Genomic DNA, 16530 nt, shown 5'->3' with positions numbered 1-16530 from the left:
AATTATTAAATTTTTATATCACATTCAGACATATTTTTCATATAATAAATTTAATTAAATTTTAATAAAATGACAAACAAATTGATTGATTAGTTTGTTTGATTAATTTGCATAATTCTTGAATCTATTTGTCTGAATTGGAACTTCCAATCGGAATCAAAGAGGAACTGTCTTTGATCGAAACGGTTGTCATCGGGTGAATAGGTCTCTGAATGTAATGCTGGCGTTAATACTGTTTGTTTGTGACGATTATTGGCATATAATGTGAAAAATCTTTTAACTTTTGTTGCAATCATTTCTGGAGTCAACTTTCCATTTGTGCATTTAATGGCAGAACTTATGTATTGACTGTTTCTTTCATCCCATATCTTACAGAACATACCGTACGGACCATAAGTACCGAACTGACCTCTTCTTAATTTTCCAAAAATACTTAATTCATCGTAAGTTAATCCCAAATCTTCTTCGTCTTTTTGATCCTCACCGGTAAGCTCTGCACTTGGAATGGCATTAATTATTCTGTTAATGGCATTGTTTTTATCGGGAATAAAATCTTTACAAAAACACATAAAATTTTTTAAATCATTTTTACTGATAGAACCAATTGGATTAAGATCTGCTGAAGAGCAGTCATATTTGGTAAGATATCCGACCAAAGCTTCGTCAACATTGCCGGTGGCCAACACCAGTCTCTTGCCTTCACTCATATAATATGTTAAAACCATTCTGAGTCTTGCCTGAAGATTTTGTTGTTGAAGTGTCACAACATTTTCATTAACTTTGGTTTCAGTCGGAACTGAATTTACCATAAGTTTAAAAATATCATCAAAATTATGTGAAAAGAAGCGACAGTTAACACTTTGAGATAAACTCAGTGCTCTATCATAGCTGTCTTGACCTGAATATCTTGTGGACAAATAAACACATTTCAAGAGTTTATTACAAATGTCTTGAGGCGAGTGAATCTTTTCAACAATATTTTCATCTTTGTATAAGATTTTAAAATAATCAATGATTTGTTTGTTTTTACCCACAATTTGTTCGTATAGTAAAGTACAGAGAGAATAGACAAGACATACAACAGAACTAGAGTCCAGTCCACCACTTAATGGTACGATAAAGCCTTCCATTCCTCTCTTAAGACAACGTCTCAGATAATCCCAGAGCCAGAGTGAACAGTAAAGCATTATTTCCTGTTCAGGGATTAAATTGATGTGATTTATAATACTTGGGTTGTGTTGATATTTATTAGATTGCATTGCATTGAAATTTTTTATATTAATTGTAATAACATTTTCCACATCTAAATCACAATTATTATAGTTATTTCCGTTCAAAGAGTCAAATATTAGATTATTTCCGATTGTTTTATGGGTTTGTGTTTTAATATTATTTTGAAGTCTGTATTGCGTGACATCGTTTGGATCGATATAAGCGATGGCTGTTTGAACTTCACTGAAAAAGTTTTGTCTATCACTTGTCATTGTAAGCAACTCTCCGTTCATAAGTACAAGACTGCGACCATAGAAACAAAGCCGTCCGCCGCCGTCACAACCAATCATATTAGAGAAGGCATAGACACCGCCCGACTTAATGGTCGCTGTTTTCATTAGACTCATAACACGCGTCAGTTTCCGGATTTCCCAATAAGAGGCCGAACTGTTTAGTATAAGATGACAGCCTCGTTGGCCAAACAGATTGATATGCTGTGCATCTGAATGCCATAATTCCTCGCAGATCTCAAATCCAATTCTGAATGTAGAAGAAGTGGCCATTGAATGTGAACTCGAATTTAGGGACAGTTCGAGAACAGCTCTATCACCAAATGGAGCCCTAAGTTGTCCATTGATTGCTGTTATAAATGATGGCAACGTATACCATGTCATTAATCCTTTGGACCCGTCATCCCATGCACTAAACCAACGACTTTCCCTATAATTTCCATTTAATGCTAATCTAGTTTTAGGTCTGATTAACACAATTTGAGAATTTAATAGAAGAACGCGACAGTTATAAAGTGCTGAATCCTTTATGATTGGCATTCCTTAATATATTAATTATATTTATAATTATAAATAAATAAATTCAATCAAATAAATGAAATACCAATATCTATGATAATATTCTTAAAGTCATGTTCAATGATTTGTGCCAATACTTGCCACGAGTGGTAAGTTGTGTCCAACTCATAGAAGGCATCTTCACAGCCATAACCGGGAATCTCGAGTTCGGGACCAACTCTAACAACTGCTCCCAAATCTATGGCCTCTTTAATACTTTGTATAATTCTATTATAATTTCCATCAAAATCAAGAGATAACTGATTTAAAGCGCAAACGGCTACTCCTATGCGAGACATTTTCAAAACTTTATATCTAACAAAAAATCAAACAAAAAACAAAAATCACAAAATATTGTTATACTTTAAATAGCATTTACTTTCAATATACTTATGACTCTATACGTCATTAATCCAAACTTTTTATCACAATTTATTTGCACTCAAATACTTCACTTGTATTATAAGATTTGTTTTATATAAACTATTTATCACTATTTAATTAATTAATTTTGATTTAATAAGGAAAACAATTGATTCAAAAGTTTATTTTCTATTATTATTAAGTGATATTGTGAAATACAATAATTAAAAACAGTGTTATGATTAGTTGATTAGTTTTTGATTTCTAACACATTAGAACTTATATTAATTAAACACTTAACTTAAAGAGTATAAAATTGATGTTAAATTAATTGCTAAAATTTAATCAAAACAATTCATTTAAAAATAGATTTTTGAAAATGATAACAAATTTTTGTTTGTTCCCGATATTGATTAATAAATGCATAAATTTATATTTTTATTGAAATATGTATATAACATAAATATCATACGATTAAATTAAAAAACAGTTAAACACATATCAGTTAATTATAATAATGTACGATTAGTAGAGTATTTGAATATACTGTTATAATATCTCATTATAAAGTTTATTTTAAAATTAAATTTTAAATAAAAAAATATCAATTGTAATGCAATATTAAGTATTATTTATATAAAGTATTAAATATCGTGTAATATTGTAAGTTCTTTCAATAATTCTAATCATTAACAAAAAATTAGACAAAAAATAGTTTAAAACAATAACACAGCTCTGAATATGAGATATTTGTATTAATGTCATAACAAATATCTTGTGATAACTTTATATCAATTTTAAGTATTAAGTGAAATCCAAATTATATTTTAAATAATTCTATAATAATTTCAATATTATATAATTTAGAATAAAATAAGCTTGCTTGTTACAAAAATCAAAATTTTAACATTTTATAAGAATGACAAATCTATATTATTTTGTAATAATTTTTATAAATTATACCTTTATACACATTTATAAAATTAATTATATTTTGCGAACTTATTGAAAATTAGATTTTCATATAAAAATTTATCACATAATAATTATTATTAGTAATTGATGTCAAGATTAATATACAACTTATATTACTTTTAAGAAATTATTTTTGTGAATATTTATAAAGTAAAAATACTATAACATTGATAGCTTAAAGTAATGTAATTATTCTATAAAAATTGTTTTGAAATATAAATGTTAAAACTTTAAAATTAAATACAGGCACTTATATACAATTATATAATTTATGTATCAATATATAAAATATTAATTTACTTAACTATTTAGAATTATAAACAAATACAATAAAAATTTATAGTACTTAACAATTAGTATATAGTAAATAAAACTTATTTATCATATAATAAATAAATATTTATCAAATTTTTACTAATTATATATAAGTGTTGATATAACGTAATAATTGCTCTAATATTTATAGATTTATTAGCAAATAAAAATTAAATTGACTAAAATATTTAGTAATTTATTTGGACTAACTTTGTTTAATTATAACTACTTTTATTAAATAGTAAAGATTGTAATATAAATTGTAAATTACTTGTACCGGTATATTAATAATTGTCATAATAAGAAAGTGTTGTTGTTATTATTAAATATAAAACACAAATTTTTAAAAAATCATAAAATTAATATAAAAGTTATGGATTAATTGGTTACAAATTTATCGCTAATAATACATTTTAAGCACAGTTTAAAAATTTAAGTTTAATACTTTTGAATGTTTAAAATAAAGTATATATTTTAATATTATAATTATTTTAATCTTACACCATTGTACTAAAGTAACCAAAAAATTTATATTCAATGTTTAGCAAATAAAAATAAATTTATGAAAGTTAAATGAATAGTTGTATTTAATAACATATACTATATGTCATATACAGTGTATATTATACAGATAATTTATCTTGCTCAAAAATACATACTCATATAAACAGAAAATTTTAATAAAAAAAGAATATTAACATTTTCACCAAATTATACATAAATTTACAAATATTTGTATAAATATTAACAAAAAACATATTAATTATTATTTATTTTATAAATATTATATTTAATATTTTTAGAACTAAAAGATTAGTTTTTGACAATAAAATTTGTATAACTGTTTACATAAAAATATTGTGACAAAAATGTTAGCTTTTATTACATTATTATATTGTAAAGTATATGTATTGTATATTACATATACTTTACAATATAATATATAATATATACTATATAATTTCAACGTGGTAGAAATTTAATTATACATATTAAGCTACATAGGCTATTTTTAAAAAAATTAAGCTATTAAGCTCACTAAGGGAATATACATTACAGTACAGTATATGCTATTATTAAGACCTTGGGCATATCAATATCGCATATAAAGTAATATAAAATATCATATATACATATATAATAATTTCGGGTATTTTAGCGATGGTGGGGGCAATAGCAGTGATTTATGTGTAGAGCACATACACTACTCCTATTTTTTTCGGTTGGCATGTTTTCGGGCGGACTTTCAATAGTTGCTCTCACTATTAGGAATGGTGTGTTTATTATCATTGGAAAGTGTATTTAAAAACCTTTCCAATGATATATATCACCCCTTTCTATATTTTTTATATTTAAAGTTATACCACTTTTAGTGGTAGTAGTAAATAGCCGAGATTTTATGCAATATACTGTAAATATGTAGTAAAATATATCAATTATGTATAAAATCATATACAATATTATAGAAATTATGACAATTTATCATCAATTTATCATCAATTTATCATCAATTTATCATCAATTTATCATCAATTTATCATCAATTTATCATCAATATACTTTAATCTAATTTATATTAGTATTGTAAAAATAAATATTATATTTATATTAATATTATCAATGATGTAATCCATCAAATTTCATAAATATAAACAAAATAAAATAATTATATATTTATATAATTAAAGTAATAAAATATATTGAAATAAAAAAATTACTTAACTTACATTAATCAATATAAATCAACTATACATATAAAGTCAACAATAGTTATATTTAATGTCAATTGTGGTAACATTTGATTAAATACTGTAATAATAATTCAATGTTTAGACAAATATAGTGTATTAGTGTTGAATGCAATCGTGTTTTGACAATACATTACACAAGTGATGGCCAATCATGTGTTGTGTTGACGTCAATGCATTCAATTGTATTCATAAAGTCTAACACAAGTCAGTCAATACAGTCTATGAGTCAATGAGTCTGTTATTAGTTGATTGACTGACAGTTAGTTTAATGTATGAGTTGTTTGTAAACATGAATCAAATGATTGACATTTGAAATGTTATATCACTTAATGGTATCTATAGTTGTGATACACATTGTAGACAATCATCAACTGTCACTTGTGGCACATCCAACACATCCAACACATCCAACATATCCAACATATCCATCACATCGTCTCTGTTCACATGAACCGCCGTCACCTCATGAGGTATTAGTTGACACAAATTGTTTACAATATTTTAATAGTCATATCAATTGGTGACAAAATATTAAACAAATAAAATAATATTTAATATGACATACAATTGTTTAGTGAAACAATTTTAATTACTTTGAATTTTTTAAAAGGTTAGCCATATTCATCTGGAGGACAGGCATGTAATCCATAAGCGCAATACAGACCAACCGTTACGGATCAAAGTCTTCTACGACTCGAGTGTCCGAAGGATTCCTATCGAGAAGTTTATGATTATTAATGTAAAGCAAAATAGTATTTCATTTTATATTAATGTGATTACAATAAATGCAATACTTTTGTGGTAACAGAACACAGTTCTACCTCAAGCTCTTGACTATTGGCAGAAAGCATTGAATGTGAAACCACTTCACGTCCCAATTAGACTCAATCGGTAATATTAATTGATTATTGAAGTGTTATTTATATAATTATATGATATATGTTGACAGCAAATGTCCCAACAATCAGGCATTCTTTCCCAACTCAGATCCTCCTCATCAGTACTGTGTTGACAGATGTGAAAACATTACTACTTGTGGTGAAGTGATTGTTCCAGAAGATCACTTAGAGGTAGTTTATTAATTATTTAGAAATTTTAGTCAATTGTAAACAATTGATTCATAAATTACAGGTTTGTCGCGTTTGTGATATTAACGGAAGAAAATGTAAAATATTTAGCGAAAATAACAATTGGCCTGAAATTGGAAACGGCATTAAAGATACTGATTTTGTTTTCTATGTGTCTGCTATGCAGACAGATAGGTGTAATAAAGGACATACTGTTGCTTATGCGGCTCATTGTCAACAAGAAGCAGCTCTCGACAGGTATATGAATAAACATATTTAATAATTCTTTAAAATAAAATGATTATATATTTTAGACCAATTGCTGGTCACGCAAATCTATGTCCAAATTCAATATCAACAAAACCACAGGATTTGGAAACATTATTATCAACTGTAAAACATGAGATTCTTCATGCGTTAGGGTTTTCAGTCTCTCTTTACGCATATTTTCGCGACAAAAATGGCGAACCTTTAAGTTCTCGAGGAAGAAATGGCAAACCTGTGATTAGCCGTAACCTAAAAGCTCCGCAATGGAGTGATAATATAATTAGACAAATAGATAGACTCGATTGGAAAGTTCGTAACGGATCTGTTAGAAAAACTATTCATATGATTGTTACGCCTAAAGTTGTTGTAAGCAATTATTAAGTATAGTTATTGTCTGATGACTTACTTTACTATTGTTATGACTAATAGGAAGAAGTTCGCAAACATTTCAATTGTTCTGAACTCGAAGGGGCAGAACTTGAAGATCAGGGCGAAGATGGCACTCATTTGACTCATTGGGAAAAAAGAGTTTTTGAAGTAATGATTTTTATATACGTTTCTATTTTGTTATAATTTTATAATTTAAATATTTTATTGATATGATAATTACGGTAATAATGTTTTTTTTATAAAATAGTAAAATATATTAATTAATTAAATAGAATGAAGCCATGACTGGAACTCATACACAAAATCCCGTTTATTCTCGAATTACTTTAGCTCTTATGGAAGATACCGGGTATTTGTTTATTATTAAGTTAATTTAATATAACAAATAATAATTTTTATAAAAAATGTTTTTTTAATGAAAAGTTGGTACATCCCTAACTATGATATGGCCCAACCACTGGAATGGGGCAAAAATCTTGGCTGTGATTTTGCTCAGAAAAGTTGCAAACATTGGATTGACTTTAGACGCTCCAGAGGTGATAGTATTCATCCATTTTGTGATAAAGTCAAGAGAGATCCGTTAGAAACGGAGTGCACCGATAATAGAGATGCTGTGGCGTTATGTAATCTAATGGAATATTCATCAGATTTATTGCCTAAATTCCAAAATTTTGATTACATTCCCAGTGTTATCAATCGAGATGACACTTCAAGATATGGCGGTTCCGTAAATTTAGCAGATTTTTGTCCCTATATACAGGAGTTTACCTGGAAATTGAATGATGTGGTGGTTCGCGGATCCAAATGTCTATACCAAGAGAATAATCCAATACCTGATAAAAATTTTGCGCTCGAATATTATGGTTCAAACTCCAAGTGCTTCAATCATAACCACCAAATGTGGGAAGAGAGGAACTGTCATCAGGTTAGACAATGGCAGCACTGGGGCAGTGGTTGCTATAAAGTAAGACATTATAATTTTGTTTATAAAGATAAATTGCAAAATAACTATTTTTGTTTATAATATCAAAAATGTTTCAATTACTGACAATTGCCTGTAATTTGTAGTATTTTTTATACAAAATAACTGAATTACTTAGTTTTAGAGAGATATGTCTACAGATGTTATTTAAGACAATACTTTCCACGAAACCAGATAACAGTAATATATACAGTAGTTTTAGCTCTATTTTATTAACAGTTTTGGCAAAAAAACAAATAGTTTTTTCAAATGATTTTCTACTTTATATTTTATACCATTTATTCATTGAATAACAATATACTGTACTATAGTATAAATGCGATGACGGCTTATTACATGTGCTGATATTAAACCAAACATATACCTGTTATTATGCCAATCAACCACTCAAAGTACAACTCTATGCAAATGATTGGCTGCATATCGGGACTATTATATGTCCTCCTTGTCAACAGGTTTGTCAGGTATGTCTTAATTTAGACAAATATTTGTAAAACAATTGTTAATATTAGAAATATTGATAAAATTTTTGGACAGCAATGTACTTCTGAAATGACTACTAATGAGATTCGTAAGATTGAGAAGAATATAAAATCATATAAAAGACATTATTTAAAGTGTTGTAGTGATCGACTAAATACGCCAAATGATATATCTGTGATTTGTTTAATAGTATTAAGTTTTATAATCCATGTTCACAATCAAAGTCGACCAATAATTTGATTGTTTTTATATCATATAAATGTTATTTTAATGTTTTTTGTTATTTAAATCAAATAATTATTTAAATACCGGTTTTACTTAACTGCACTTCCATATTATCATTTTGTTTGGCAAATCCTATAAAAAAGTGATATTTTAAATATAATTTTTTCCCTTAAATTATTATAGTTTTTATTAAGAAAAATATCAAATAATACACATATCTCTATTGTATAAATTTTATATAAATTCTTAGTTGTTATTTATAATTATTAAGATAACATTAATTAAAATCTAAAATTATAAAAATGAGTTCAAAAATAAACAAACCATTAAAACACAGAAAAATCAGAACATTGTACTAATCTTTCTGTGTTTCAATGTTTTTGGTGCGGAATCTGTGTCCGTATCGGTTCCAATGTTAAGCATATCGGGTTCAGAGACATACTCGTCATCGTCTTCAGAGATGTCATCGATTTGAGTTAGACTTAAATTCAATTTATTATTGTTAGGCGTCTTTATCTTACATACTCTTTCAGCTAAATCAGTAAACGAGGCGTGATTTTGAACGGCCAGTCCCTGTCTGTGATAGACTTTAGACCGTTCCTTATGCAAGAGTGAATGTAATGATTTTTGTTCAGCCAAACGCATGGCTGAAAATAACACCTTTCCGTGATTGAGTCCCACTTCCATAATCTCATCAAAACTGCCAAATTGTAAAGTCTTGTATTTATCAATTGGTGGTCTAATATAAGTACAATAATCGCTTTGTTTGACTTCTTCTAATAACTTGACACAACTAACATAAGCCAAACGCGACTGAATTTCAGGCAAATTTGGTACTCTAACGGGTTTGGAAAAGGGATTCCAACGCTTCCACAATAGCCACCAACCGTTCAAAGTGTCGCCATAATTGGTCATATCTGCCGTATCTTGACTGCCGACATCAATGGCCAAAATTGTTTCGGCACCCATCACATCACGCATTACATCTGCTGGTAAATTATTGACATATCCACCATCTAATAGTAGATGACCATCCATAGGGTCACAAAGAGGGGGTAGATATCCAGATAAAGACATACTTGAGCGCACATATCGCCAAAGTGATCCGTGTCTATGAATTCGAGGACAACTACTTGTAATATCAGTAGTCACTGTAAAGTATGGAAGCCATAAATCTTCAATTTGTCTCTCATTAAAAACTTCATAAATGTGACGATTAAATGCATGACCGGTAAACATAGCGGTCACTGGATATGTTAGATCCAGTATTTGACTCCAATATGAAGTCATGCCATGAGACCAGGCTCTGGCCTTTTGAGTAAATGTTGTAATATTGTTCTCTTGACACCAAAGAGCACCCATGAATGCGCCAATACTGACACCACCAACCATATCAATGGGTATTCCTGCTTCTGTAATAGCCTTAATCATACCTACATGTGCTGCACCTCTGGCTCCACCGCCTCCTAATACTAAACCAATTGAAGTTCCGGTAAGAAATCTCGCTAAACGTGAAAAGTCTGAGTGAATAGATGGCGGGTTATTGAAGATTGAAGCGTAAATTTCTTTAGTCTTCGCAAGTGATCTCTTTGTAAACATTCTTTTAGGACATCTAATGTGATGGTGTGATGAACACCAGGATCTCATGTTAAGCCATAGAACTGTATTTTGTGGTTTAAGCGAATCTGGTTTATGGAGTAAAACTAATTCTTTTTGTGTTCGAATGGCTAAGTGTTCCAACTGTTTCTCAACGTCACCAACAGTTGGTTCCTGATCTGCCAATCCTATCATTAAAATACAATCCGCTTGTCTGATGCATCTCTGAGTCCAAGTGGAGAAGTGAGAGTCACATTGATAGAGAACAATGCGGTGTTGGTCTTCCTGTTGCCCCAACCACGAGCACAGTCTATATTCGGATTGTTTCTCAAGAGCTGTCGGTCCCAATAATTTTCTGACAAACTCTGATGTCAAATGAGAAACGGGTCCAATAGATGTTAATGCGTGATATAACTCCATTGAAAATGCTTGAAGAGGTACATCATTGGTCACAGACAATAAAGCAACAGTTGTAAAGTTAGAACCCGTTGGACGACCGCCCATATCTGTTGCGGATAATGTATGTAAACTGTGTTGACCGGGCATATGGTGTAAACTTCCCAAAAGTCTATGTCCTAAAAGGTGAATAAGTCGTGTGACAACCACTGGATATTTTATTTTAATTGCCTCCACGAGTCCGTCCGGAAGTTTAGCCAATTCTGAGTCTCTTACGGCCATAATAGTTGTCGAACGTTGAGTTTGAGTGATCACTTCAACAAGTCCTAAAAGATCTCCCTTACCATATTCGCCAACTAACTCTTTCTTACCATTTGGTCGAGTAATAACTGAACGCAAACGACCACTTAAGACAATATAAGTGCAGTCAGATTTGTCTCCCTGTCTATAAATGGCACGACCGGACTCATAATGAATCCAATCCAATGCAAAATCTATTTGTCTAACAAAAGGTGATAATCGTCGGACCACTGCGTGAGCCAAATGTAATACAGACTTTGGATATTCAGTTAGTATATCGTAAATGTTATCCTTAGTAATAACTCCTACTTTACAGGACTGTCGTATCTTAATTGTGAAGAGAGACGGCTCTCCTGTAATTACAGAGAGTGCGCCCACTATTTCTCCCGGATATACAATATATAAATTATTTTCTTCGTCTTTATCGATGGACTTTTGTGTCACTATTATAGAACCAGACAACACATAAAACAAGTTATTCTCTTCGTGTGTATCTTCACTGGTGAGACAAACTCCTGCATTATATTCTTTGACTACTAATTTCTTTTTAACCAATTCTTCGTCATCAATATTCAAATGCTGAAGTAGTCCTTCAACAGCAAGATTGAAGATCTCATCATCGGTTAGACCTTGAATTGGATTTTCATTAGAGACTAGAGAGCGCCGGCGTTTCTTTTGATTCTCAGGCAATTGACAATAGTATGTATTAATTAATTTTAGTCGACGGGGGGACTCACCCTCTGATCGTTTTCTTTCAATTATTGTTTTATCACTTGTAGTTAAGTCTTCTGTTTGTTGATCTAAATCTTTTCCTTCGTTTTTAGCAAATTCTTTCAAAACTTGTTTTAAATCTGAAGATTCTGTACCAGAATAAGAAAGTGAATGTTGAAGAGATGGATAATTTGTAGTACGCGATGGACTGGTTTTTGGAGGACTGGAACCACTGGGAAGTGCGTGTAATGTGTGAACTACAGAGCTTACATTTGCCCTACGAGTTATTGGTCCCGGATTTAGCAATTGAGTGGTGAGACCCAAGTAATGATGTAATGCCGTAAAAGTAACTCTTTGAAGGCGAACCATAATTACTTGAACGACACGAACTAATGATTCGGGATATTTGTCGAGTAATTGCTTAAATAGAGTGACTTGTAATCTAATGATAACACTTTCCTCAATGGCTTTTGCTGACACTGTTTTAAATGGAGCCAAATGTCCAGTCAAGACATCCATTACTGATAACATACTAGCAATTGATTCTCCGACTGACACTTCTTTTAGAATAAGATCAGTTCCGTCTAATTCACTGATTGACACTTGTATTCGACCCGTTTGGACAATAAAAATACTATCGTCGGGATCATTGATGGTAAACAAATACTGTCCTTTCGGTACGTTCACGAACTCTAGATTTTTGCACAATTCAAGAAATAGCGGCTTATCGAAGAAGCCAAAGACACGAATACTTTTCAACATATATATCACTTCTGGAGGAAGCGGTTGTTCACATTGATCACCAATTTCTTCTTCGAGAAATGCTTGCGATGGTTCACTCACTTGAAGTGTCAACGGCTGGTCTTTCTTAATATGTAGAAGTCGTTTAGCAAACCTGAGAACAATCTGACGCTTTTTACCCCGAAGTCGGCCTAAAATGAAGATAATAATAACAATATTAAGCAAATGTTGAAGACATCGATATTCATGTGATCAACAAACTTGTGGCCTGAAGTGATGATCGCACAGATCTTAACATTTTGCGGCCATAAAACATTACTTTATCTCTTTTGCGAAATCTGGGAAGTGTTGGATCGGGAAGAATGACTCGAGTCATGCGAGTCATTGGTCGCATACTTCTGAACACAAACCCGAACACAATGGCCATCAACACCACCACTACAGACAACAACAACGATATCTGCGGATCAATGTATTGGTTGCCATTCAAGTAGGACTTCATTATCGTCGACAACGTCTCCATTGTTTCTGTCATTTTTGTGCATCAATTGTGTGATCACTTGATTGTCACTCAAAGAAAAAATATTTCATTTGTTTTTACAATTAATGGGTTTTTCATATGATTTTTAATCAAACATTTCGTATTATGTTTTCAATAGTCGTATAAATTAAATAATATTAATAAACAAATACTTTACTCAAACATAACGTCTCTTTTAATAATTACTGTATAATACAAAACAAATTTTTTAAATATAGTATAAATTATATTTTATATTACAATTTTGTTATACCGTATATACTATATACTAATGTACGGTATTATAAACTATTGAATTGTAGTATTATTTAAACTAAAAATTATTTATAAATACATTTATATAGTATTTGGATAACAATAGTATATTAATGCGATGCTATTAATTACAATTATCTGCTTAACAATACATTGAATTAAAAAGTGACCAAGGGCATTGTTGTAGATAATTTTATACTGAATAAAATTGTACTTGGTCATTTTTTAATTAATTGTAATATATGCCAGATAATTTACAACTGTAATTTATATACTATACTCTATAAACAATTGCAACAAATTGAAGACATTTGGTTAAAAAAATTATAAATTATAGTTGACTGCAATTATCTGGCAAATCATCCAATTAATTAAAAAATGACCAATCATAATTTTATCCAGTATAAAATTATCTACAACATTGCCCTTGGTCACTTTTTAATTCAACGTATTGTTGAACCGATAATTGTAATTAATAGCATCGCCGCCGTCGCTGTTTAAGATTCTTTCTATTAAATAATATTAATTATGATTTTTCTATTTAAAAAACTATTGTAAATTATGACTAATTTTTACTCTTATACTATATATATATATATAATATATAGTCAATTGATATAATAATTTTTTAACCAAATGTCTTCAATTTGTTGCAATTGTTAATAGAGTATAGTATATAACATTAGGCGTACATTGAATCCAATATTTTATATACTTTTTGTATTACTCTACAACAGTGTTGGCAGAGATAAAATGTTTGTATAATACTGTACAATGTATAATACATGGCCAATTTGGCTTACAGACAATATTTAGCGTTACATAGTGTTAAAAACATTGATATAAACAAAGTACACCATGTTTTATAGCAAATATAGATTTAATATTATTTTTATAAAATTTCTATTTTTTATTTAAATTATCTCATTATTTTTATTTAAAAATAACGATAATTATAATAATACTGCATTTTCTAGCAATTATATTTTTACTAAATATTTCTAATTAATTTTTTAACATATATTAATTTTAAAAATTGTATAATACTTTGTACATTGTATTATACAAAGTCAAAATTCAAAACATTTTTTTCAAAAGATTTTTTCCATTTTACCCCATCCTATAACCCCTAAAATCCAAACCTTGCTTAACAGTCATTATAAAGTAAAATAAAAGTATTGAATAATATTTGATCAGAATTTGATATTTATTCCCTAAAATAGTTATTAAATTTGTATATTATTTCATATAATATCATATTTATGTTATAAATATCAATATTTGTTAAATTATAGGTATTATATTAATACAAAACAGTTGAATTTAAACATAAATAATGATATCATCTCATAATAATTATGTCTTATTTTAGTTTATTGCAAAATATTATTATTAAATAAACATTCATTTCAATTGAAACTAAATAATTATGATTTATAACACAATATATTTATAAAATAAAAGCTAATAAATTGAGTCGACTCTTAATTGAATAATAATTTATTTGTAATCAATAAAATTTGTTTACTATTGAATTATTTTGGTTTATATTTACTAACAATAATTATGGTTTTATTGCTTATTAACAATTGTTAAGAATATATATATATATATTTATTTAATATATATTAATGTATTATAAAATTAATTTCAAAAATGGTGAGACTAGTTTTTTGAAAAACATAATGAAAATATTTTTTTTGTATGATTATTATGATTTCATGGGACATATCGATGGTATAACTAATTTATAATTATAAAATAATTTGATTACTTTAAATATAAAATTATTAAAATTAATGACAATTTTAATATAAGTTAAAATATTGAGTTTTTAATGAATTTTTTTAAACTAGTGTTTAAAAATCATTTAAAAATATAATAATATTAAATTATTTAATTTAAATTTTATGCTATACAGTAGAGTATAATGATATTAATATACGTTATATACTGTATATTGTTGTTGTTGTTAAAGTAATTGTTAAGACATTGTCTGTGATGTCCAAAGCAATCAAGTTATACCATAACACTCATGAGTATTAGGTCTTGACTTTCTGATTCACAAATTACTTGATCACTAAAATTAGTTCAAAAATTTTAGTGATTCTGTGAAAACTCTAAAATTAATAATTTATTAGTAAATTAGCAAAATGTCAAATCAAACACATAATCACTACATTTTATGATCAAATGTAAGGATTGTTGAGTAGATCCACGTGAATACATATTCACAAACATTTTATTATATTATGTTTAATAATAAAATATTGATATATTTAAAAAATAATTAATATAAATCAGGTATATAATGGGTAATAATACTAGTTTTTTAGGAATATTTTTTACGATTTATTGAAATATTATAGGCTTTATAATTATTTTTTATTCATATATTATCGCACCTATAAATGATAATAATAATACATTTAATAATAAATAGAATTTCTCATATAATATGAATAATTTTCAATATAAATTTAACTTTAATATTATACAGTACTATGGGATCCCCATATCTATAACTATTGTAATACTGTACTAATGATATATAATATACACTAAACACTACTATTAGATTAGTTGAATTGAAATTAGCCTAGGTAGGTATAGTGAATTTAATTTATAATTAATGGCATTAATGGGATTATTATTTATAAAATTAATATAATTATCTAATTATAATTATAGTTTTTGTAAAATTTTATATTGTAAAGTAAATTTTAAAAAAAATTAGAATATTAACTAAAATACTAATAATAAATTTTAGTTAATATTTATATTTATAATGAATTGTTTCAAAATAACAAATATCGAGACAACAAAGTTAATATGGGATCCCATAAACAGAAATTTATCTATTATTTTATTTGCCAACTCTAACCGCACCGGTATGTTAGTTAAGGGTATAATATCTCAAAAATTCAAAATAAAATTATTTTGATTATTAAAACCTAAAATTTTTAACTTTTAAAATAAAAAATCTGTTATATTATTTTAATTAAATTAACTGTAAAGATTTTTTTTTTGAAATAAAAGTAATAATAGTGTGACGGATCTGTTGTATTGTTAAGGAAACGTATTATGAGATAAAATTATTAAATAATTTTCA

General features: G+C 28.1%; 3 protein-coding genes across 4 annotated transcripts; 1 reads left to right on the top strand and 2 right to left on the bottom strand.

The window, feature by feature from the left end:
* Positions 1–62: 62 nt before the first annotated feature.
* LOC128960493 (glutamine-dependent NAD(+) synthetase-like) lies at positions 63–5528 on the bottom strand. The gene is made up of 3 exons (XM_054306589.1): positions 5441–5528; positions 2107–2375; positions 63–2044 (listed from the first exon to the last, which is right to left on the bottom strand). Exons 2-3 carry the CDS (start codon positions 2357–2359, stop codon positions 90–92), a joined length of 2208 nt encoding a protein of 735 aa, XP_054162564.1. The 5' UTR covers positions 2360–2375; positions 5441–5528; the 3' UTR covers positions 63–89.
* A 132-nt stretch (positions 5529–5660) lies between these two features.
* Positions 5661–8960, top strand: LOC128960495 (leishmanolysin-like peptidase). 2 transcript variants are annotated; one of them, XM_054306591.1, is made up of 11 exons: positions 5661–5934; positions 6075–6203; positions 6273–6355; positions 6414–6534; positions 6596–6789; positions 6846–7164; positions 7228–7335; positions 7461–7537; positions 7612–8113; positions 8482–8634; positions 8708–8960. In XM_054306591.1, exons 1-11 carry the CDS (start codon positions 5779–5781, stop codon positions 8891–8893), a joined length of 2028 nt encoding a protein of 675 aa, XP_054162566.1. In that variant the 5' UTR covers positions 5661–5778; the 3' UTR covers positions 8894–8960. The 2 variants fall into 2 exon arrangements, with proteins under 2 accessions (XP_054162566.1, XP_054162565.1); XM_054306590.1 differs by having other exon boundaries at positions 7612–8152.
* Positions 8961–9058: 98 nt separating this feature from the next.
* Positions 9059–13277, bottom strand: LOC128960492 (neuropathy target esterase sws-like). The gene is made up of 2 exons (XM_054306588.1): positions 12884–13277; positions 9059–12813 (listed from the first exon to the last, which is right to left on the bottom strand). The coding sequence occupies exons 1-2, from the start codon at positions 13155–13157 to the stop codon at positions 9221–9223; spliced, it is 3867 nt and encodes a 1288-aa protein (XP_054162563.1). The 5' UTR covers positions 13158–13277; the 3' UTR covers positions 9059–9220.
* Between the last annotated feature and the right edge of the window lie 3253 nt (positions 13278–16530).

Source organism: Oppia nitens, unplaced genomic scaffold, assembly GCF_028296485.1.
Source record: "Oppia nitens isolate AA-2021 unplaced genomic scaffold, nextdenovo-longstitch-racon4-pilon3 scaffold4_pilon_pilon_pilon, whole genome shotgun sequence".
NCBI lineage: Eukaryota > Metazoa > Arthropoda > Arachnida > Sarcoptiformes > Oppiidae > Oppia > Oppia nitens.
This window is presented reverse-complemented; position numbering and strand designations above follow the sequence as displayed.